The 26,640-nt window shown below is 35.9% G+C and overlaps 1 protein-coding gene across 2 annotated transcripts in view; it reads left to right on the top strand.

The window, feature by feature from the left end:
- Window positions 1-26,439, top strand: part of LOC138710269 (zinc finger protein 235-like) — a 95,785-nt gene extending 69,346 nt beyond the window's left edge. Inside the window, exons 5-8 of one of the 2 annotated variants that reach the window (XM_069841005.1) lie at window positions 6,389-6,511; window positions 9,282-9,406; window positions 19,294-19,448; window positions 25,975-26,439. In XM_069841005.1, the coding sequence (XP_069697106.1) occupies window positions 6,389-6,511; window positions 9,282-9,406; window positions 19,294-19,448; window positions 25,975-26,102 (531 nt within the window). In that variant the 3' untranslated portion in view covers window positions 26,103-26,439. Of the gene's footprint in view, window positions 1-6,382; window positions 6,512-9,281; window positions 9,407-19,293; window positions 19,449-25,974 lie in introns of both variants that reach the window. The other variant, XM_069841004.1, reaches the window with a different exon arrangement.
- Window positions 26,440-26,640: the final 201 nt, after the last annotated feature.

The following is a 26,640-nucleotide window of genomic DNA, read 5'->3' as shown; positions in this document are numbered from 1 at the left end:
ACCAGCAGATTACCCTGCACGAGTTAGGTTCTGTCAGTGGTTCTTGCAGCAGTGTGGTGTAAATCCGAACTTTCCTGCCTTAGTATTATTTACAGATGAAGCACAGTTCACACGAGATGGCATAACACATTTCCACAATCAGCATGTATGGGCGTATGAAAACCCACGTGCAACTGTTCCATCTTATCACCAGGTGCGGTTCTCCCTCAACATGTGGGCCGGTATCATTGGTGATCGATTAGTTGGACCCCATGTACTTGTAAACAGACTTACGGGGCAGGCGTACACAAACTTCCTGGAAAACATCACACCTCATGTTTTAGAAGGCACTCCACTGATCAATCGTCAACACATTCACTTCTTGCATGATGGCGCTCCTGCACACTTCAGTCGTACGGCTCGCCGGTACTTGGATCGAAGGTTTCCTGATCGATGGATAGGTAGAGGTGGCTTCCACGCTCACCTAATCTGAACCCTCTCGATTTTTACTTGTGGGGCCATTTAAAATCATTGGTTTATTCGTCTCCGGTGCCTGATTTGGAATCCCTTCGGAATCGAATTGTGGCATGTTCTGAGGACATACGCAATACTCCTGGAGTTTGGGATCGTGTTCGCAGGTCAATGAGACATCGATGTAAGGTCTGTATTCAAGCAGGAGGTGGACATTTTGAACATCTTCTGTAATGACAACGACCTGCGGAAAGAAAAACGTTCCGGTGAATTTCAATGTTGTGAAGGCCATAATTCGGAAATGAAGCATTTCCGGACACATATTGTAATGAACTATTTTGATTGTCTGCATGTGGGAAATACATACCTGAAATTATGCCCCGTATTTTTGAAACACCTGTATATATACCAAAGTGAAACTAGTAATAGATCATGAAGGGATTTGAAAAATCTAAAGAAGTTGTTTCCCTAACATTCACCGTTTTAGAGGAAATCGTTATGTTTATAAGAAGAATTTGGTATCATTACGGCTATTGCAATAACTAGAACAAGAACGGCCTGCACTCTTACCTTCCCTTCTCCCTCTGCTGTACCGAGTCGGTAACGCGCGACAGTGCACTGCGTTACAAGATTTATTTTAACGATTTCCGAAATTATTCAGTTTAAATTTATATATATATATATATATATATATATATATATATATATATATATATATATATATTCACGGCACTACCTGTTCAGATTATTTTTACCTATCTGCTTGTATTGCAATCAGCCATTTCTCTTGGACCTTTACCGCAATAAACCGCTGCAAACAATATGCACTGACTATTTTTATTCTGCTTAACGGTGCTTCATCGAAGGTAAAGTGCAATAAAAGTTTTGTTAGAATCACCTCTTAAATGTTGGTTCATCGGTCCCCTTCCACCCCATAAATTAGGTTGATACATTAACTCTTAGCTTTTTTTTTAATTCCAAATTATTTGTTTTATATGTAAGCAAAATACATAAAATAGTCAATAATGTATTCTGCAGCATTCTTTACGATTGATTCCCAATGCTCTGGAAGCTTTTTAGAATCTACGTCTGACGGAAGTGGATGATTTGGAGTTCAGAATTTCATCTAACCAAATGTAAAGAGCAGTTCAATAATTATTAAAATACATTACCCTCGGTGTGTTGAATAGAGAGCAGAGGAGATTTAAATCTAATGGGGAGAGATCAGAAGAATAGGTGGAAGTGGAACAATCTCTCAACCGAGATCGTACCGTTTTTGTGATGTTAGCACTATGCGGACGGGCATTATCATGCTGCGAAATGAATTGATGCAGTCTTCCTTGTTGTTTTTCTTAAATTTCGGTCTGAAGACAACTACTGTATAGTTTACTGTAAAATCATTGTTAATATAACATTCCTATCTCTGTATATATTTTGTTATTTCCTGTAATTGTTTATTGTAAAGACACTGTCAACGTAAGGATCCTATTTGTTACTTACTTACAAATGGCTTTTAAGGAACCCGAAGGTTCATTGCCGCCCTCACATAAGCCCGCCATCGGTCCCTATCCTGTGTAAGATTAATCCAGTCTCTATCATCATATCCAACCTCCCTCAAATCCATTTTAATATTATCCTCCCATCTACGTCTCGGCCTCCCCAAAGGTCTTTTTCCCTCCGGTCTCCCAACTAACACTCTATATGCATTTCTGGATTCGTGGACAGCCGATAAGGGGTGGTCCTCCAGCTTGGGGGTTGGGCGAACCCATCACCGTAAAAAACAGCTTGTTACGAATCCCTATTAATGATTATGCTATTTAAATATTCCTATTTCAATTTCAGTGTCCACACACTGTACAGTGAAATGGAAAATACATTACTACAGTATTTCTGTTACTGGGTTTTTGGCAATAAAATGTCACCAGTGATATTTACATTCCTCGAAAGAAAACCATAGAAGTGACATCTTTTTTCTCCCACCAGATACACAGTATTAGCTTACTTTGATGGACGGGGAGTTGCTGTTTATTACGCCACAGCAATTGCTTTGGTTTCTTGTTCGTTATAAAGTCACCATTTCCCTTCACCAGTAACAATCTGGGACAAAATCAATGACGAGCAAGCAGAAAAGCACAAAACTGACAGTCTAATATTTTGTTGTTTTCGCTCAAAACATACCTCGTCATACATTAACTATCTTAACTCTTCCCATGGAATGCAAATCTACTACGTTGGTGCATAATTCCGCAGCGATTTTTCATAAATTTATTAAACACATCAGATACACATAAAAGAGAAGTTAATCAGCAACAATATTATTCTCCTTCACTATTTACAACAGACTGCCAACGCAGAAGTAGTTTTTCGATTCCACATCTGTAGAAATCGCGTGGAGAAGTCCTCAAGGTGTGTTCGGAGCGTATTTTCATCCGGAAAGGAAGGTCCTTGTTCCACAGAGTGCGAAAAAGGTGAAAATCTGAGGGTGCAAGGTAATGTGAATAAGGTGGGTGCGGAATGACTTCCCAATCCAACTCCTGGATAGTGTTTTGTGTCAGGTAAGCAGAATGCGTACGGGCGTTATCGTGGAGTAGCATCATTTCACGTAGTCTTGTTGAATGTTTTTCTTGGATTGCGTGTGCAAGACGTCTCAGTTGGTGGCAATGAAAGTCGCACGATGGTAGAATGGTCACAGTTCATTACATTTGCTAGTTCTCGGGTACATTGACGTGGATCATTTTGGACTAATGTGTTCAAACCCCGAAGGTCTTCCTGAACGTGGAATGTCACTAATGTCAAAACGATCCTCCTGAAAACGAGAACATAATTTTCTTGCCGTACTCCCTCCGATAGCATTGTCCTCATACACGGCGCAAATGTTTCTGGCCGCCTCCACTGCTTTCGCCCCTCTATTGAACTCAAAAAGAGAAATATGTCGGAAATGTTTCACTTTCTCCACTTGACATTTCATATTTTCTAGCGTCCACAGCTCTACTACAAAAATGAAAACTTCAATATGTAATCTCAAGCACAACAATTGAACTTCAAATAAAAAATGGCAGTCGATAAATAAACCCTTAGCAACCGGAAACAAAAACGCTACAAACTTATGCACCAACCCAATAGTACAGCGGTTGACAACTGATCACAGTTCAATATATTGGTCAATATACAAGATGATTGACGTTGATCATCGTGAATTTTATTAATGTGTTTAAGGAGAGTGTGTAGTGAAGAGGGGGGAAAAAATCCTATTTTTTTTATTGTATGTTACGAAAGTACAAAACTTGTTCTTTAAAACAATATAAGTTAATATGTATTGTGGGATATCTCCGCATAGGCCTATAAGCTTATTAAATTGCCTCTTTGAATTTTGAGGTGCATATAATTCATATGCATTTTTAATGCAGTTTTCCGTAAGTTGATATTTTTCAAACATAAGTGAATTCTTTTCTGTAACTACTGAATCTATTAACATGATTTTACATTGTTTCTTTCAGCCTATTTCTACGAAATAGAAATAGACCTACGAGTTTATGAATATCAATCACATAACATGATGTGTGTGCGTGTGCGTGTGCGCGTGCGCGTGTGTGTCATAAAAATGAGTTTGAAAACAACAGCCTTATTACAAATAATTTTCACACAAAACACATCAACTGCTAGTATGCTTTGTATAATTTAAGTTGTGTGTCCATCTGGGGAACAAAATTCTATCTCACAAAAACACACACGCGCACACACACACACACACACACACACACACACACATATATATATATATATATATATATATATATATATATATATATATATATATATATAAAGAGGAGACTGCTCAATAACCTTTATATGAAACGAGTCAAAGTCAAGATAATAGAAGAAATGTCAGAAGGAAGAGAAATAGGAAGAGGAGTACGACAAGGATTCCCTTTATCACCTACCCTGTTCAAATCTGCTTGGAGGATTTAGTGAAGAACTGTTCTCAGAACATGGGAGGAGTGATAGTATGGTAGTAGAAGGAAGAAGAATAAAGTGCATTAGATTTGCTGATGATATTGCGTCGTTAACAAAAGAGGAGACAATACTATAAGGAGTATGCTACTGGAGCTAAATGACAACTGTGAGCAGTATGGGATGAATATAAATGCAAACAAGACGAAGACCATGTTGTTGGAAGAAATATAGAGAAGATAAACGTGCGAATACTAAATGAGGCAGTGAATTAAGTGAGCAGATTCAAATACTTGGGGTGTACTAGTGTGTGCTATAAGCTGTATGATAAGCTGCTGCCAGGAAGTCAAAAGGAGGACAGTAAAGGCAAAGGAAGTTTTTAATAGGAAAAGGAGCATCTTCTGCGGATCTCTGGCAAAAGAATTACGGAAGAAAATAGTGAAGTGCTTTCTGTGGAGTGTGGCATTGTGTGGGGGCAGAAATATGGACATTACGACAAAGTGAAGAGAAGCAAATAGAAACATTTGAAATGTGGATATGGAGAAGAATGGAACGTGTGAAGTGGACAGACAGAATAAGAAATGAAACTATGTTGGAAAGAATGGGTGAAGAAAGAATGATACTGAAACTGATCAGGAAGAGGAAAAGTAATTGGTTGGATCACTGGCTGAGAAGAAACTGCCTACTGAAGGATGCAGTGGATGGATGGTGAACAGGAGAAGAGTTAGGGACAGAAGAATATATCAGATGATAGACGATTTTAAGATACTCGTATATGGATCATATGCGTAGACTAAGAGGAAGGAAGAAAATACTGGGTTTGCAGTGAATGACCTGCCATTTTGCAGAATGCTGTTTATGTATGTATGCATGCATGCATGCATGTATGTATGTATGTATGTCAAAATTTTAAGGGAATAATCCTCTCATGTGGAGGATGAAAAAATGTAATATGAACATTGATCTGAAAACGCTTTATTTCCTTTTTACAACCATTTTTCTACAATTCTGCTTACTTTGTATAATGCGGTACATTGTGGAAAAAAAATAGCATACCACAATGTCAATGTTTGGGCCGGGCATTGCTGGTGTGACCTTATGTTCTCCACCCAGGCTCAACAGAAAGATACAAGTGTTCTTACAGTACATCTTGCCTGTTCTGTTACACCATGTGCCGTTATGAATACGATGATACACGTACTTCATGCACGATGGAGCTTCTGCACATTTCAGTATAAGTGTTCGTCGATTTTTAAATCAAAGATTCCGTGACAGGAGGATAGGTAGAGATGGACGAATTCCTTGGCCTCTGAGCTCTCCGAACCTAAATCCATTAGACTTTTAAACTTGCGTTATTTAAAATAGCTTATGTATGGAACCCCGATGCAAGATGAAGAGAGTCTTCGAGCTCGTCTTTTGGAAGACGAGACAATACAACATTCTCCAAGGATACATTAGCGTATCCGGGATTCATTGGAACCCGACGGCGAGTTGATGCATGTATCCAAGCTAACAGCAGCCTTTTTGAGCATTTCTTGTAAGACTGATTTCTATGTGGTATGCTATTTTTACTTCATTATGTACCGCATCATAAATGTAAGCTGAGTTGTATGAAAAAGACTGTATTAAGGAAATAAAGCGTTTCCAGACGAATGTTCATAGAATATTTTTTCACAATATATATATATATATAATAAAAAATATGCCCCTGAAGTTTTGACGTACATTTTAGTTACACCCTGTATATTGCTTTAATTTATTTAATTGGCTTTACGGTCTTGCAGAAGCATACAGGTTTTATGTTGATTGTAATTAGATATTCTGAAAAATAATATTGTAATTATCTGAAAGTATGTGAAATTCTACGAGTAATACGTCTACAGTAACCTGTACATTACAACTATAACATTTAATGAAAACAGACAGTGTTGAAGAGAACTCATAAACATATACATTATATTACACAGATTTCATTCCCTAGTTACAGCTGCTGAGTGTCGTCATGGCAACATTTCACGTGTTTGTTTTGCTCCTTGCGCTGCATGCGTCTATGGGACAAAATCCGTGTCTGCAGAAAAGTGCGGATTTTGCCAATTTCGACATTGGAAAGGTGAGATACATTAAATATAGGTCCAATTATTGTAACTCATAATCTAATAACGAATAGACTTCTGTGAGTTAAATATAATAATAATATTAATAATAATATAATAATAATAATAATAATAATTACTATTATTAATATTATTATTATTATTATTATTATTATTATTATTATTATTATTATTATAATTTGAGCCGTGCCTACTACCACGGCCGTTTACCTAGTACGTCACTTAATCCGTCAGAGCGCTCTCATACGTCACAGAATAGATAGCGCTATCAATCCTTTCATTTGTTTTGCCCAAATAATCCTATTGGCCGGGTCAGTACGTCTCACGAGGATTGAGGGGGAGAGAGTTTACCTGTTTTAACGGAGATACACAGAACGTCACTTGAGTTCCGGTACGCGGCAGATACACTTAACAAGATTTAGGCTCTCGTACGCGGGAGATATTCGGAAACAATTGGCTCAGATTCAAGCTCTCGTACGCGACAGAAACATTTAATAAGACTTAGCATTTTGGTACGCGGCAGATATAGACAACGTGATTCGGGCTTTGTACGTGTTGGAGATAGATCAGTGGAGTAGTTAAATTGCGTTGTGTGTGTTTGGGATTTTAGTGAATCGTAGTTTGAAATATCGCTTGCTAGCGATACGTCTTGGGGGCAAGTTTTAGTATTTGCATCGAGTAACATATTTGTGAGATATATGTGTTTGAGGTAAATTGTATTGGGAATTATGTAAGGAGATGTGATTTGAAATGTGAGTTCATGTTCCGAGACGGTTAGAGTGATAAGGCAGCGATTACGGTCTCACATATGGTTTTAGTGTTTTCCCTGCTCCATTTTGATTGTTGCTTTCCTTCGCCGCTATTTTATTATCATGTGCGTCGAGTTTAGTTGCTATTTAAATTATCCTTGAAATTGGAATTATCGTCCGTTACTTATTACGTGCATCTGTCTCCATCCCTCTCTCTCTCCGTTGGGTGTTCATTTTGTAAAGTGCAGAGATTTGTGTTAGTGCTATTTGCACAGTTTATGTGGCCAATATGTGCAATGGGTAATGCATAGTGATCTGTCATGTAATGCCTTATGCTGGGTAGAGATTGTCTCTTATTGAGTGTACATGTATTTTTAGTTTGGTTAATCAGACTGAGTGGTATCTATGGTCGAATGGATCATGTATTAAGTTAATGTGCTGGCTGGGTGTTGTGTTCAGATTCATACTCAGATAGTTAATATATATATATATATATATATATATATATATATATATATTTATTTATTTATTTATTTATTTAAAGAGTGGTTCATGAACATATGGTTAATAAGTTAGTCACTGATGGTCGAGAGACGACCATATTAGATGGTTTAATCACTTATAAGTGTGTTGGCATCAGCCTTGTGATACATGATTTACATATCCTGGGGATATCATTTCAGATTAGTTTGTCCTATTTCCACTCACCCACTTCATATTTATTGTTATTTAATTTTTTCATTTATGTACATTGTTATTTATTATTGTTAATTGTATTTGTTTTACAAATTCACACTATTCATTCTAAAAGTCTTCCATTGCGCACACCCAATCCTTTCAATGTGCCGTCCACCTGGCGAAAGTAGCCAATAATAAGAAAGATAAAGAGGAGGAGTGGATGAACGTACCACCGCCCTCACATTATTATTATTATTATTATTATTATTATTATTATTATTATTACTATGTCTATCTATCTATCTATCTGTCTGTCTGTCTGTCTGTCTGTCTGTCTGTCTGTCTATCTATCTATCTATCTATCTACCTATCTACCTACCTACCTACCTACCTACCTACCTGTCTGTCTGTCTGTCTGTCTGTCTACCTACCTATCTACCTATATACCTTTCTATCTATCTATCTATCTATCTATCTATCTATCTATCTATCTATCTATCTATCTATCTATCTATCTATCTATCTATCTATCTATCTATCTATCTATCTATCTATCTATCTATCTATCTATCTATCTATCTATCTATCTATCTATCTATCTATCTATCTATCTATCTATCTATCTATCTATCTATCTATCTATCTACCTACCTATCTACCTACCTACCTACCTATCTATCTATCTATCTATCTATCTATCTATCTATCTATCTATCTATCTATCTATCTATCTATCTATCTATCTATCTATCTATCTATCTATCTATCTATCTATCTATCTATCTATCTATCTACCTATCTACCTATCTACCTATCTATCTATCTATCTATCTATCTATCTATCTATCTATCTATCTATCTATCTATCTATCTATCTATCTATCTATCTATCTATCTATCTATCTATCTATCTATCTATCTATCTATCTATCTATCGTTTGTCTTGTCTGTCCGTCCCTCTGCCCGTTTGTCCGTCTGTCTGTCTAACCATCTATCCATCCATCTAATTTTTATGAAATTTATGAGAACATAATATTTAATTTTATATTTTGTATATGGAGACCAGTTCGTTTCATGGATTTGTAGAATTCTTTCATTACAGTTTTCCGTCATCCTGTGTTTCTCCGAATAAAATTATATCGTCATTATTATTTTGTAATTTTTATATTATTGTTTAATATTTCAGAAGTAAGTGGAAATGTGCCGTAGTCATTTCAATGACCATGACAGTGCAAGAACGAAACAAATTTAACATTAAATACAGTTCCTTCATCTACATCACTTTTAATAGTTTCGACAGTGACATTTTTTAAAATTTCTTTTTCTTTCTCGTTTCCAGTTTTCGGGAACTTGGTACACTCTGTATCACTCATACAACAGCACGGACTACATCTGTTACATCGACACCTATGAAGCGCTTTCTAGATCGGAGGCGACTCTGCACACGAGTCGCATAGACACAAAGTGAGTTGATGTGATAGTCTGGTTGACTTTGTGAGTAAAATATGAAATAGCATAGGGCCGTTAAAATGTTGATAATCGAATATTGCCAATGTACAATGGCGGCTCGTGACTAAAATACATTGCGTGCTACAACATGTAATGTGACAGAAGAAGAAAGTTAATTAAAGAATTGACACTCACTGACTTAATGACGAAAAATGAAATCTATTCGCCAGTCTTTAAGCTTGCAGAATTGATCGGTCGCTTTGCTGTAACTTTTTTTTTTTGATTTTGATGTATAAACACTTTAAATAGTGTAATTTAATCCAAAAATTTGCGCATGTTTTATATTACTATTTAATAATTTTATTTTCGATGGATTTAACGTAGCCAGTGCAAAAAATACTTTTTTTTTTTGTCATGATATTCCTTAGGACTTTTTTGTCCGTCGAAGAGTTGAAAAATATATTTATGGTTATTCTGTGGTTACAGTTATTGTTATCAAAATTCTGGCGAGTTTTGTAACTTCCCGAGAGGCTTACTTAAATTCCATGACATACTAAATTTTAGGGAAGGGACAGTTCTTTCAATGCGGCGAAAATCTTACCTTCTGTACAAGATACCAAGTTCAGCTTTCAGTCTATAGTTCTGTCCACAATTTTGTATTGGTGAACACTGGCCATATAGGCCCGGGCCTAGAAAAACAGATTTTGAGGGGCAGTATTTTTATAATACAAAATATGTCTTTTATGCCGTTTACGCTCATACGTGATAATAGAAACGTATTCGTTTCTTCATTGTAAGCTGTAACGATAGGCATGTATTTTGACTTGTAATCAGATTCGTCATCTTCATTATTATACACGCCGACACACGAGCGCATGCGGACAACTCTTATTGTTACCGGTAAATTAACACGTACATACACTTTAAGAAGATCGAGTTTGGGAGAGAATTATGTTAATTTATTAATTTTGTGTCTGTATTGTTCTTTCTTCCCTTCCTTCTGAGAAAGAGTCATTTGACAACAATTGGTGTAGAATGTACTTCATAATATCAAATTCAAATCAGTATTCTTGTTTCATTAATGTTCCTCCTCTTAAGAAATTCGTAATTCCGTTTGTTGATATCTTTGTGACAGTCATGACGTGCTGAACACGAAAGTTATTTTACAGTAATTTTCAATGATCGTTATATAAATATATTATCATCGAGCTGGAGATGTAAATTTTATTCTTTTGATTTATGAAAAGTTTTAAATAGTGTAAATTAATCCAAAATTTGCGCAGGTTTTAAGTTACTATTAAATTTTAAAACATGAGTGGCGGTACAAAACGACTTAGTGGCAGTGATTGTAAAAAGAGAAGGAAAGAGAAGGAAGCGAAAGTTAAGGGAATAGTGTCGAAGACAAAAAAAAACTGAACGGTTTTTTTTTTGCGTCAGTATCTGCTAATAACAACAAAAATAATAATTTATTGTGCTTTGAACGAACAAGAGGTGGTTTTGATGGAAATTCAGTCTACTTCATATGATGTGTCTACAACAAATGTGAACAATTTACCAGCATAGGTGGTAGTGGGCAATAACCCAGGTGAGTGGATTCTAAATGACGCAACGTGCGAATATATCGCAGTTAATGGATTTTCACAAAAAATGTAGACAGTTACTTTTCAAAATCACAGAGAGCTTATCCTGTCAAAGTGAGATAATATGTTTCTAAAAAAACTCATTGAAAGGAATTTGATTAATGGCAAGAAAATAATAAGGGATTTTCTTGTTTGCTCTCCTAGTACCAGTAAGGTGCGTCCTCTTTTGTCCGGGCATGTCTTCCTTTATAGACCTTTGTCCTGAGTCCGGACGGATTTTTTTTAAATCAAGAAATGTCCTCTTTTTCATAACTTGTATGCCTGATATTTTCAAATTATCTGATTTGACGCCTTTCTCAAGCAGTTTGCTTGCAGGTAGCAGCAGCATCGACGGAAAGATCATAACTCTTTTTGCTCCTATTTGTTGTGGTCGTTGTTTTCATTAAGGGGAGGCAGAGGTGAAATTTTCGAACAAAACTGAAGAAAAAATGAAAATTTGTTTTTTTTTCCATTTTTATTATCTTTATTTTGATATTCCGATATTAGTTTTTGATTTTGTGCCCTTAAAAGTATGAAATTAAAACCAAGATAACTGTATTACTATATTATTCCCATAATAAACTAATACTTATCATTATTTATATACCTTCTCTGAACATATAAATAAAAAGAAATATTGAAAATTTCTTACAATATGGTGCATGGAGCATTTTATATCAAACGATATCAAGTTTTATAAAATTATTAATATTTACAGAACTATTGTACTTAGGAAGTTGAAACTTAGTATGTCCATTACTAATAACATACTTAGTATCCATGATGAATTTCAAACAAATCGGATAAATTTTGTGGATTTTGAAATATTCACCTCTGCCTCCCCTTAACTGTAAAATCATTTTATATTAAGTTTTATCGTAAGTATACTGTAATAAAATAGATATTGACATAATTTTAAGTATAATACATGCTTAAGCCTAAATCTAAATAGATATTATCTGTGCAAATCAAGATTTCAGGCATAACTCCCTGTAAAGTTGATTTGAATAATTTCGAGGGAAAAATTGTTCCGGAGCCGGGTATCGAACCCGGGACCTTTGGTTTAACGTACCAACGCTCTACCACTGAGCTACTCGGGAACTCTAACCGACACCGATCCAATTTTTCCCTCTATATCCACAGACCTCAAAGTGGGCTGACAACTGTCAAGCTACCAACTTCGAGTGCACACTAACTCCGTGTGACTTAAATTGTGGTTTTCTGTTAACGAACAGTGACGTGTATTATGCAAATCAAGATTTCAGGCATAACTCCCTGTAAAGTTGATTTGAATAATTTCGAGGGAAAAATTGTTCCGGAGCCGGGTATCGAACCCGGGACCTTTGGTTTAACGTACCAACGCTCTACCACTGAGCTACTCGGGAACTCTAACCGACACCGATCCAATTTTTCCCTCTATATCCACAGACCTCAAAGTGGGCTGACAACCGTCAAGCAACCAACTTCGAGTGCACACTAACTCCGTGTGACACAATTTAAGTCACACGGAGTTAGTGTGCACTCGAAGTTGGTTGCTTGACGGTTGTCAGCCCACTTTGAGGTCTGTGGATATAGAGGGAAAAATTGGATCGGTGTCGGTTAGAGTTCCCGAGTAGCTCAGTGGTAGAGCGTTGGTACGTTAAACCAAAGGTCCCGGGTTCGATACCCGGCTTCGGAACAATTTTTCCCTCGAAATTATTCAGATATTATCTGTGTTCTTTAATAAATTATAGTTCCCTTGACTTTCATATGTAGCTAACTGTAACATCATTATTATTACATTCTTCATAATTATTTCGTAATCAAATAGATATTAATATATATTTAAGTATGATATAAGGCTAAATCTCAATTGTAAATATTTTGTAGTAAAATAAATATTGACGTAATTTAAAGTATAATAAGCCTAAATCTAAATACATATTTTCTTTTCTCTTTTTTCGAACAATGTCCTCCTTTTTGAAGCTTTGTGTCCTCTTTTTTATCGATGTGAATCTGATCACCCTAAGTACCGGGAAGATGTAGTGTGCACCTTATCGGCTTTTTGGTGGAGGTGGAACTGGTGATAGTCAATTTGTCCATGGATTTAATGACTGGAAGAATTTAGAATCACATATAAGTCATCATGAGAAGGCAACTGGTCATAGTCTTACGAAAATGTTTGATAGTTTTGAAAAAAAAAACAGCAATAATTGATTTGAAAATAACTCGGCAAATGGAAGAAATTAAGTAGTGGAGGACGTTGTTGAAACGAGTAGTTGCAATCGTAAAAACATTTACCAGTCGAGGGCATCCTCTTGAGGAAAAGACGACAATTTTGGTTCTGTGCATAATGAAAATGTAATGATGTGTTTGGAGTTAATTATTGAGTTTGATCCATTTCTTGCGGAGCACATTTCCTAAAGCGGCAATAAAGGAAAAGGTTTCGTTTCCTATCTTTCCTTTTGCCACGTTTAAGGAATTCATTAAAATAATGAGCGAGAAAGTAATCAAATTTAGTGTGTAAGAACTTAAAGTAGCGAAGTATTATTTCATAAGTGTTGATTCTATCTACAGCAGACTTATGTTATGTTGATCAGATATGATATGTGAAAGAAGTTGGAACTCCAGCGGAGCGTTTCTTCCGTTTCATTCCTAATGGACTGATCTGAAGAGTTACAACAACCGGTTTTGATTTCAATAAACGAGCTTGAAACTGATGTAGCAAATTGCAGGGGACAGTCATATGACAATGCTAGTAATATGTACACAGGGCTGCAAGCAAGAATTATTGAAGTAAACCCACTGGCAGAGTTCAGACCGTGTGCAGGACATTTCTCATCTCTAGTTGGTATCTGTGCTACTGAATCTTGTCGGTCTTCTTCCACGTTTTTTTATGTCTTTTAGAAACTTTATGTATTTTTCTCATCTGAAAAAGCATCTGGAAACGTCTGCAAAAGCAATCTAAAGTCCTTCGCCTACTCGTTGGCCAGCTCGTGATAATGTCTGTCGAAGTCTTCTCGAGGGATGGAAAGAGATAATTTCCACTTTGTTTGACATTGAAAATGGCATCACCCAGAATAATTTCACGCGATGCGAAGCAGTTGGGATTATACAGCAACTTTAGTCACTGGAGATTGGAATCAAGACCCATCTATGGGGTGATATTCCTACAAGAATGAATGTCACAAGTAAGAAATTACAAAGTGTGAATATTGATATAGGAATTGTGTGTGAACTGTATGGGTCCCATGAAGAATATTTCTAAGAACTCCAGTTATTCTACGATTGCTATCAAGAACAAGGCAAGAATCTTAGTGCTGTTGATGTATATGAGAAAGAGAAAAGGAAGAAAAAGAAGTCTACCAGATTTTTCGACGTCAGTCCAGGAGAAAGTGAAAATGAAGACCAATACAATCCTTCGGAGAACTTAAAAACATGTGAAAAAGATGTCATAAAGGGAGCGAAAAACCTTCACGAACACATTTCGACTGATATTGAGCCTAAATTTGTTAACAAACATTTGCACTTCAAAGCGCACCTGAAATCAAATGGCCAAGAAATTACTTCTTTTATGCAACTTTCACAAAAACTTCGACAGGATCCTTACAATGCATATAATATCCTAAACTGGATACTGCTTTTACGATTTTTCTGTATACGTTGGCAGCAAACTGCTCTGCTGAACGATCTTTTCTGCTCTCAAACGATTGAAAGTCTACCACAGACGATAATGACAGAAGAAAAGCTTAGTAACTTGGCAGTTTTACAAATTTAAAGTAATATTACAATGACACTGAACTATGAGGATGTGATAAATACCTTCGTAGAGCGAGGAGCAAGACGTAGAACATTGTAGGACATTGCCACAGGTGTTGAACTGCAGCATCAAGCACTTTGTCTGGGAATTTCTTTGAATATTCCCAAAAGTTCTCACAATGAATTAGTTGTTCTGCATAGTGTCGATCAAAACTCTAAAAGCAAGTATGAGCCTCCTGACAGACGCATGCATAAATGTCCTTTGACTCAGCAATCCTCTGTGTGCTTAATGTGCATTTATTTTCGCACGTTTGCACTGCATTCATGTTATTATTATCCTAGCTATCTCTGACACTAGCTGTTGCATTAGAAAAACTCTGCTCATTGTTTCTTGCTCTCAGTGGATCAGTCTGTCTTGACAGTAATTGGTTTTACAGGATTTCTAATGGTGCATAATATTATGAAAGAAATAAGACCTAAAAATAAATTCATCATCTTTCAAATTTAGTCTTAGTCCCCTTGCTTCTTGAATGCTGGTCTTTAAAGAAAGAGACCTCTCTAATTTAGGGAAACATTGAATTAATGAGTCTTTTTGTTTATACACAACATTCATTGTTCACGGGTTGGAGCACCAGTAGCAACCTTCTTTGTGACAATTTCTTCTAATTCTTCCGCTTGTTGCGAAGACCTGTTGAAAAATGCAGGAATGCATTACAAAGTACCGAAAAAGTACTCTAGCCTTTAAATTTTTGGATGCCGCGCATCCCATGACTAAATTTAATTGGTGAACTTAACAGTGTATTTAGTACGCATTTGGATAATGCCGCTTTATCTTTCCTTCACCCCGCCTCTCTCACCACTCATAACACCTGCGCCGTCATATGGTGCAGTTAACTTATTAGGCTTTTTTTTTTTAATGGAATCTAGGTTCTTTTATAATGCATACAGACATTGCAATAGAATTTTGCCTATTTGGAGTTTAAAATCCTCAAAATTTTTCGTACAGTGTACCATCTATTTGGTATCTGAAAACCACAACCAACTTAGCATGTCCTAGCACATCAGTTCATCGGTCATTACTGCAGTGTTTTCTGTTTTATTAATTTCTTCTCGGATTTTTTTCCTGGTAACTTCTAACATACAATATAGGAATTAATGTTGTATGGTTTTTTTTATGTTTCTTTAAATATATTATTGCAATTAATGTGTTCTTTCACAATCACAGCACTGTCCAATTCGCTCACTAAATCAAATACTCCACGAAAAAACACTTGAATTTTCCGATTCCTCACTTTCATCCTGGCCGCGTAAAGCTATTTCAAAGGCACCACAAAACCTGTCACAACCCATAATTCTTGATAGAATATATCTGTTCTTTTCAATTTGTTTCATATATTTTTCCAGACTTTCATGGTAGGTGTTGCTCAATATAGTTAAAATGATTGTTCTCCCTAAAGTATTGAAAGTTACCACCTTATCGATATGTTTTCTGTTGGTCTCGTGTTTTCTTATATATTCAGTCATGTGACCAATATTAGTCACCCTAGTTTTGGTCCACATGTCTGTACTTCCAAACAGTACGCATGGAAAACAAAATAAGACATTTATAATACAGAGCTATAAACAGAGGAAACTTTAATATTGAGCTGTCATGCATACTCACAACCTCTTCCGCCTTTTGCTTTTTGCGTCAGAACAGAAGTTGTCCTTCCCAATTTTTTTTATTTTCACCATTTCTTCTAAAATTTTAAGAGAAAACATCGTAGTCAATAAGCTTTCAACACTATTCATGTTTTAGTTTCTTGAGTGTAACACAACATTGAGCAGCACTAGTAGTATACAACAGAACATCATAAAACTGAGGAAAACTGAGTTAAGACGGGAGGAGGATTGCATCTCTACAAGGCAGCCAACATGGCAACGAAAGTCACTTTTCCTTTTTATTATACTATCAGAATAGTTCAGTAGCAGCAGATGAGAAAAAAAAAGGATTGAATTAAGAGAAGAGGAAGGCAAGGAAGGCAGGCAAGAAATATTGAGTAAAACATTCTTTTCGTATTAAAATAAAAATTATCAACATTCTACGTTATTGCTGCTGTGAGAATAGCGTTGCCTTGTTGACGGACAGAAATTCACAGCCTGAAAACGGGAAGAATGGCCGTGATCCGAGCAAATTCGCTGGTCTGTGGACCTGACTTCGTGTTTCGTAGTGTGCTCTGTAAGTAAGTAAGAGGTAGCAAAGGACTTGGCGCATGCGCAATCAATACAATTCAGCGTACGAGGGCTGAGCTCTGTGCAATATGGGTTCCATATTTTCAGGCGATGTGAATTGTCGCACATCACTGGAAGAATCTTCGAGTCAAGACGTACATGTCTACACAGACACATAAACAAAACACATTACACACTAGAAACTGAGAACAACACATCATAAATTTTTATTTAGACTTCACAATAACAAAAACAGACAACAAACATAGTTCAAAATATACAGCAAAACCCACTACTACGGTAACACATACACAACACCTCCAATCACCCCACACAACACTAACACTAACATACAGTATTACGATCCATGATACACAGACTAATCAACATCCCTATGAGCCAATTAGGCTATAAGGAAGAAATACACACTACCAAATACATAGCACATTCCTGCAACACCAACTGCACAAATTGCTATGTATGCAGACGATACAGCTATTTATGCAACCCATTGCAACATTAACATAGCCTCAAATCACCTTCAGGAAGCCTTAAACATCATATGCCCTTGAATTGAAAATTGGCGCATCGCACTGAACTGCAATAAATGTGAAGCAATGATATTTACTTTGTGTCGTCCTGCTAATCCTCCATGCATAAATTTTTCAACCAACGTGATACCGTGGAAACCAAAGGATGAAGCTGTAAAATATCTTGGAGTGCACTTAGATCGCCGTCTATCATGGAAACATCACATCAACAACAAACTTAAATTGGCCTATTCAAGACTCACTAAATTATATTATCTGCTCCTCAACAAGAAATCATCTCTAAAGCTACAAAATTGCATGCTATTACGACCTCTACTGCTTTATGCCTGTCCTGTCTGGGGAGGAGCTGCAATAAGTCGAAATTAAACACATCCAGCCATTTCAAAATAAAGTCCTAAGAATTTCAATCAATTCTCCTTGGTTTGTCCGTAACAGCCAACTACACAGACAAGCTGGTATTGACACAATCAAACAGTTTATTCATTCACAAGCTAAGAAGTTCTATAACAACCTAGAAAATGTTCCAGGCGCCATCCATTACTCTCTTGGAAGGAAGTCCACATTTCCCACCAGAATCAAGAGCAGACTTCCAATGGACCTCATATTATAATCAAAATTTATCATCACACCAACCTATGTAAATAATTATTTATTAACAATTATTTTTGTTCATTGAGGAGCCCAATCTAGGCTGCCCTCAATTCAGTGTCATATATTTTTAGAAATTATTTGTATAGCGCTAAATGCGCTGATCGATCAATAAATTGTTTAAAAAAAAAATACATAGCACAGGAAAATGGATACAACCACAACATAATAGATATCATAAGAAAAGACAAAACCCAAACAAGAGACATGACACATATACAGGGACACATAAATACATCACACTAACATATAAGGATGAAAACACGTATAAGATTGCATCATTTTTCAAGAAACTAAAATACAACATTGCATAAAGAACAGAAAACACATCACAAAAACATATCAACACATAAACAGAAACAACCTCACAGGTGTATGTAAACTATCATGCAATATGCAAATCTAGCTTTGAGGTAAAGTTCACTGTGAAGCAGACTTGAATAATATCAAGGGAAAAATTGTTCCGGGACCGGCTACCGATCCCGAGACCTTTGGCCAAAAGTGGAGTGGAGTCGTTATTTATCTAATCTAAATAACTTAATAGTAAGTCAGTAACTCATACTTTGTCCATATCCTATTGTTTTTATGAGCTTTTTATGAGTCCGGTATTCAATATTACTCCGAGGTGTGAATTTATTATAAATGATCGATTTTCTCTAGAAAATTCTCTAGAATATTATCTTTTTTCCTACTTAAGTTTTTCCATGTCAAATTTCTTCTCACCTGTCTTCCTCATATCTTCTAAGACGAATATCTAGTTCGCCTGTCAATTTTAATGATCAATGACTTCAAAATAGTTTCAATATTCTAAGGAATTTTATACTTCTGAGTAAGTAATTTTCAAACCCCTGGCGTAATATCAATATATTGACATTATTATGGTATTACGTTGCTACTCATAAGCCTAGAAATATTGTGTTAATGCATTCTTTCAGTAATATTTTTGTAAAGTTTAAAGAGTAGTTGTTTTTAATTACTGCAGAGACCGCAAATATAAAAGTTCACATGTACATAGTGCACAATGACCGCAGGAATAAAAATTTCGCTTGTGCACAATATGGTTTATACTTTCAGCTACCCTAGTCACGAATTCAGACGTGCTGTCCTGGTAAGATAGTTTGTTTTTATTTTGCAGGACTGGTGAGCGCAACAATGCCACGGGCGTTGTGCAGGTATCCGACAATGTGCTCAGCGCCACCATCTCCAAGTACCGCACCCCGTCATACCACGTGTTCTCCACAGACTACGTCAATTACGCCTTCGTGGGACTCTGCCGAAAAGCGTACAGCCGTGAGTAGACACTTAGTAGTTGTGCGTGCTGGTCTGTCACATCCGAGACTGGTTTCCTCAGAAAGAGGTATAATTTACATAATGTTAAGATGAAGACTATAAAAAATGTACTATTATCATCGGCATTATTATTATAATCATCATCATAGTCATCCATATAGTTAAAGTGTATATTGCAGGTTAATAGTACTTTAACAACATGGCAAAGATGTTTCCAGCCGAGAAAATGAAGTGGTATAGAGAGTGCCTGAAACAGTCGGGGAATTATGAAGATGCTCAAATTAAGGACGCAATAAGGAAGAAACATGCACGGGCTCTGAGGGAAAAAACTATGACACCGAGGGATATTAAAAAGCAAAGAAAATGAGATCGTGAAGGAAACGTGTCTACCGGCAAAAACTGAATAGCCTGAGTTTCAGTAAATACAACCTCGTGTCCAGTGAAGAACCAACTTGTTCAAGGTATTCTGTTCCTAACACTAGGGCTAAAACTATCTATCGTGCTCTCCGTAATCTTCCCCAAAGTCCAAGAAGACGTTGTGAGGTTTTGGATGTATTAGTGAGAACCTGTGAATTACGAATGAAGGAAAGCAACATACCTGCAATAGGAAACCCTGTGACAGATGTCGAAGATGTTGCAATTAATTTCTATTGCAAGGAAGATACCAACAGAGTGGCTTCTGGGAGGAAAGACTGTTTAACAATTTACACAGATATTGGGAAGGTAACAATGCAGAAACGACATCTTGTGATGACCATTAATGAAGCTTATAATCTATTTGCTGTAGGAAAAGGCACAAACATAGTACCAGTAGGACTTTCAAAATTTGCATCCCTTTGTCCCAAATACGTTCTTCCGATAGACTTAACCCCACACAATATCTGTATATGTATCACTGTAATGTCGAATATCTTAGTCAGAAACTTTGTCTTTCTACACTGAATACTGTTCGAGCTTACATGGAATCAGTAGTTTCTGATGTAGCAAATGAAAAGTGTATATATGTTCAAATATTACTAACAAATATGGAGACTATGACAACTTGGACAAATGATTAGAAATTAAGGAGAAAGATTTAAACAAACAGATTACATATAAAATGGGCACATGCAAATGGAAGAGTATAAGAAATTGAAATCAACAGTCAAATTGCAGAAGATATGCAAGAACTGAAAAAGCGGTTACCAACCCTTCTGACACATTGCTTCATCACAAACCAACAAAGTTAATTTTTTAATGAAGTATGACAAATTTCATCTGAAGATTGAGGTGTGCTACCAGTGGAATTTTCGGAGAACTGTTCCGCTATGTTTCAAAATGACATACAGGCTGCCCATTGAAATAAGAAGCAAATTACAGTTTTCACAGCAGTGACATAATTTGGCAATGAATCTTGTAATTATACCTAGATTTCCAACAATGTGATGCATGTCTTTGCTTTCTTAGACCAAATTATTAAATACCTACACGTATACCGGTATTCTGATGGGGCTGCTTTTTAATTCAAGCAGAGATTTAATTTCATCAACATATCATTTGTAAAAGAATGTTATGGGATACAACTTTTCTGGCATTTTTTCTCCACGAGCCATGGGAAAGCAGTTGTAGATGGTGTAGGGGCAACTATTAAAAGGCTTATTTGGACTCGAGTGAAAGTAGGAAAATACACAGTTCAAGATGCATAATCATTTGTCGAATGTGCTGTAACTTCTTCGATGAAGGTAATTTTGATTACAGACGAAACAGTGAAACATCATGAGGATATGTTGGACATGCATTGGAATAACACAGCGTCCCTTCCAGAAACACACAAAAAAAAATGCATTACATAATTGGAATACCTCTATACAAAATCAAATGGAAATATTACTCTTACAGCTCTGATGACCATGAATTTACATTAAAAAAAAAAACAAATCTTCAAGTACAAAACAAAAATAGACCTACTAAATCCATTTACGGTATCTTCAATCTGATTTTTTTACTCTTTCTTTTATTTGTACTTGCATCAATCAACAGTTTTGATATAAAAGGTAAAGGTAAAGGTATCTCCGTAACATACCATGAAGGCATTTGGGGGGCATGAAGGTAGAGCCCCGTGCTTTCCATGACCTCGGCACTAGAATGAGGTGGTGTGGTCAGCACCACGCTCTGACCGCCTTTTACCCCCGGGAAAGACCTGGTACTCAATTTTATAGGAGGCTGAGTGAACCTCGGGGCCGTTCTGAAAGTTTGGCAACGAGAAAAAATCCTGTCACCACCTGGGATCGAACCCCGGAACTTCCAGTCCGTAGCCAGCTGCTCTTACAGTTTTGATATTACAAAGTTAAATGATTTCGTTGTACAATATACGAAATTATAGACATATTCAATTGTATTATTTTGTTGTTATAATAGATATGCTAAAGTAATATGTGCAGATATAATGTCTGTTAATTGTTTAAAACTTTTTCATAATAGTTCACTGTTTTATTCAGTTGTTCTTTCCATTCATTACAAGAAACATTCATAAAATATCCCGTCCGTTACCTGTATGTCCCGTATGTTAACCATCCTTGGACAGCTTCTATCAATACACAATTCATATTGCACAAAGTTTGAATGCACCCATGAATAGCTGTGTACACTCCCAATATTTGGTAATATTGTGGTATTTTTGTATTTCATAGCAGGACAGAGATTGTATGGAGTTTGTGTTCATTGTATTTACTGTGTCATTTTTATGTCCCGTCTGTTACCTTTCTATAAACAGATGTAAGTGTTACCAAATATTTTATAATTTGCTTTTTCACAGAAATAATATCAGCTTATTACCTGATGCAGGCATTCTGACTTTTATTTTGTATATTAAATAATTTCCGTACGAAATACAGTGTATATATATATATATATATATATATATATATATACTTTACACTGAACAACTTGTTTAATTGTCCCGTCCGTTACCGTGGATTTACCCTGCTGTAACTTTATCATGTTCAACTGAATATTGTGGGGATATAAATTTGAGAATAGAATCATTCCTACTTTGTACTCTGTAGTGTTCTTTGTGCCTCTCTGATTCCAAATGCTTATTATCAGCTTTAACGCCATCATACTTTACTGTAAATGAAACATTGCACGAAAGTTCATTCTCTCTTTTTTCTAGCCAGTCCTTGTACTTACCATTTGCCAACCATTCATCACCAAAAGAACTAATGTATATTTCTTTGCTGGATTCATATTCAACACAACACAATACTTAAAAAAAAAAAAAAAAAAAAAAAAAAAAAAAAAAAAAAAAAAAAAAAAAAAAACCTCACACAAATTCCCACACTTCGCATAACAGACTGCACTGCACTGACTGATTGTCTTGTGAAGGATCAAAAGGAAGTGAATATTGAATTTTAAATTGGAAATTGTTCTATTGTTACGCATTCAGGTTGCATTAAAATACTGCTACAAAACTTTATTAACGACAAAAGTTAATTGAAAATGGTTGATTGAAGTCGTATTTTTTAAATATATTATCATCATATCAAAATTAACTGTTTTAATTTTCTATTTACGTCATTTTTCATTATAGGTGATTGTTGGCATAATGTGAGAGACTAGAGTCTAATTGGCGAAAAGAGAAGCGCTCTGAAACTTCTACACTACCACAAATGCTCACGTTTAAAATTATATGCTTTTTTTTTTTTTAATTTTATTGAACAACATGCTACATTACAGAGTAATACAACAAGTTTTTAGGATTTTCCCTTTCCTACGATAAATATACATTTTGAATTGAATTGGTGAATACGCCCAATTTAGTGTACTTTGCCTATTTGTAATGATCATACCTAAGCAAAATACAGAGTTATTACAATACATATACATGGGTAAACCTAAAAAAAAAGAAAAAAAAAGGCATATATGCATATTATGAATATATTACAATTGTGAGTATTAAAAAAAAAGACAAATGGTTAAGGCGAAGTATAAATATTTACATTTTATAAAAAGTTGAATGATAAGTATGTATAACCTAACAATAAATGCATTTCTACAATTGTTCAAAGTCTATTGAATTGATGAAAGTGATGAATGGTTGAAGATGTAATTTTATAAGCTGACATTTGGTAGGTGGCCACTTTGCTGTCTTCGAAATGCTGTTTCTTAGAATTTCCCTTTGTTTCCTTAATATTCTGCAATCATATAGCAAGTGATCTACAGTCTGACTTCCAATATTACACGGACATGTTGCACTCTCCAGTAACTTGAATCATTCCTTGTCCTGTCACCATTGACGTGAAGATGGCAGTAATATTTAATTCCATCTTAAGCCTCTCTTTTACATTAGGGAAGTAGGATTTTGTTATCACTGCCTTTGTGGTCTCGTCCCATTCCTTTTGCCGTTTTAGTTTTTCTTCTTCTATTTCAGTTTGAACTATACTTTTTGGAATTTTGTCAAAGCATACTGCTACATCCTTGTTTTGTGCCGCTGCCTTCGCTAGTCGATCCGCAAGTTCATTACCGTATGTTCTCACATGGCCTTGATCCAGAAGAATTCTATTGTTCAGTTTACCTTCTCCAAAATTAAGATTTTCTTCCTGATTTCTTCTATAAGATATTTGTGGTTGTGATTGTTCTTTAAGGAGTCTATTGTTATTCTGCTGTCTGTGAGAATTGCTGCTATGCGTGGTCTGTTGTCCGTGATGTCAATTGTTGCTATTGCTTCCAGTGCTCTAATGATTGCTACCTGCTCGGCTTGATTGTTGGAACATCTATAATGTGGCTTGAATTTCAATTGGCTGGTGAGTTCATTTCCAACGAAGATGGCGATACCTGCTCCAAATCCATACTCACTCTTACTCCCATCTGTGAATATTTAAGTGTGTAGTCCTTATCTTCTGATCCCTCGTTGATCTTGACAGCGTCTGCTGGGTGAGGCCAGTTTCTGAGTTCCACTTCTCGGTCTATGGTATATGTTTGGTTTTCTCTTCCTTTCATTATGTTGTATTACAATTTAAGCGACTCCTCAATTTTTATGGTAATGGGAGTTATTCCTGACAGCATACTCAATGCTTCAGTAGATGTTGTGCGAAAGGCTTTTGATATCCTTACATTGATGAATCTTTGGACTCTAGTATATTTCGTTTTATTAGAAACAAACTTCATTGTTTCAGCCCATACTGGTGCTCCGTATAGCAAGAGAGGTAGTATGGCTCCCTTATATATCGTCTTGAGAGCTTTATGTTGCAATCCCCAAGTTATTTTGGCCGATCTGGATAAAGTATGGATTAATTTTGCACATCTTTCAAGTGCGTAGTTTACATGTTCACTGAATTTAAATTTGTCATCGAGGATTATTCCTAAATACTTCATCTTCGTGATTTGTTATATGCTTGTATCATTGTAAGCCTGACACAGATGCTCACTTTTAAAGTTATTTGATGGACAGTGAATTTTCATACAACGTTGCTAATTATTAACATTCAAACGCAATTTCCCCAGGCAAAGGTTTCCTGTTGGCCGGAAATGGATTGATAAAACCGGGCACTCCGGACAGCATCTGAGATCTGGCAACCCTATTGGGACAGCAGGCCTACTGCAGAAGAGTATTTTTTGTTCAATTCTGTATATACTGCAGTCGACTGTAAATATCAGTATTGAATTGCGTACACAAACTCAACAGTCTGATAGACACAAGAGTTTAACCGTTATCCCAGATTAAATATAAACTGAATAATATTATATATCATATTAATCAAACAAGAATTTTTGTCGGCGTATGGCATGAATGTATTGTATTGTAATGATGGAGCCAATGCCTCGTACACGCTTTGTATGTTAAATGCCACACATTTTGCTATTTTGACTTACGGCCATACCGAAGGAGGCTGGCTATTCGCCTAATGGTTGGATAGTCACCTAGATGAGCAATCCAATTACACTAACAATCGGGACTGGCCGCACCACGCGGTCTGCAATATGGCATTTTGCCTGACAACTATCCAAGCGAATGAACCCAACTGTTTTCCTTGGGTAGCTACCAGGCATCTAACAAAATTTTTCATGTCATAGCTTAATTATTGTTGTGTGTTTGTAATGTTTACGGACAATAATGTGGTTGAACCAATGATAGCAGGTGTTTTCAAAGAGTGACTCTTCGCAATCCATCCTGTGACTTGCACAAAAATCTCCTATACGGAAAAAATTGTGAAAAAATTCAGCACACAAATTAAACAAACAGAAATTTAACTCCCCGTGCAATATTGTCGAAAGGTTAACATCATGCACCCACAATGACGATCAATACAGAAAATCATATTGTAATTTTTCAAAGAAATATTTTCCATAAAAAGTAGTTTTCTAGTTAATTCTGAAAGGGACATATTTGTTGAACGAACAAGCTAGAAATGATTGGCCACCAGGCGCCTAGCATGACAGTTTGACCACCATGCATGTCACTACCCAACCATCAGGCAATAAGCAAGCCTCCTCTAGTGTGGCCGTAGCCTATTATTGACATCAACGTGATTAATTCTATTCATTACAGTGACCTGGCTGGCTCTCCGAGAAAAGATTCCTTCATCTGTTGCGATAACTGCTGCCGAAAAGGGATTGAAGACCTACGGACTTAATCTCGATGATTTCATTAAGGACTGCAAATATAACAGCGTGTGAGGAAGCACACAGACTTGCTGGTGAAGTTTGAGAATAAACAAACAAAAAAAAAGTATCGACTTATTATTTATTCTGCCTTGAACATCAACTTATTTACGAAACACACGCAATTAGTCAATTTGAAGACGCAACTCCAGAACTAGAGATATTATATGGAAATTAGATATAAAGAACGATATGGAATTCATGTTAACATCTTGAAAGATACGAATAGAAATTATTCTCTCTCGGATTGTTCTGAAATTTATGTTATATAGAAATTGGTTTAAAAAATGTAACTGCGAAGTATTTTGTAGATAAATATTGAATATACAATTCTAAATCGCATTTAAGATGACATTGAAGTGTTTTATAAACACATTATTTATTATGTCTGAGTAATATGAAGCACAAACTTATAATTACTTAGTTTAAAATAGTGACTGCAACATACAGCTTATACATCATCATCCAAACAAGTATAATGCCCAAGTCATTCTCGATCCACCTTTTTTTTTTTTTTTTTTTTTTTTTTTTTTTGGACAGCCTAAAGACCTCT

The sequence above is a fragment of the Periplaneta americana genome, chromosome 12 (assembly GCF_040183065.1).
Source record: "Periplaneta americana isolate PAMFEO1 chromosome 12, P.americana_PAMFEO1_priV1, whole genome shotgun sequence".
NCBI classification, from domain to species: Eukaryota; Metazoa; Arthropoda; class Insecta; order Blattodea; family Blattidae; genus Periplaneta; species Periplaneta americana.
This window is presented reverse-complemented; position numbering and strand designations above follow the sequence as displayed.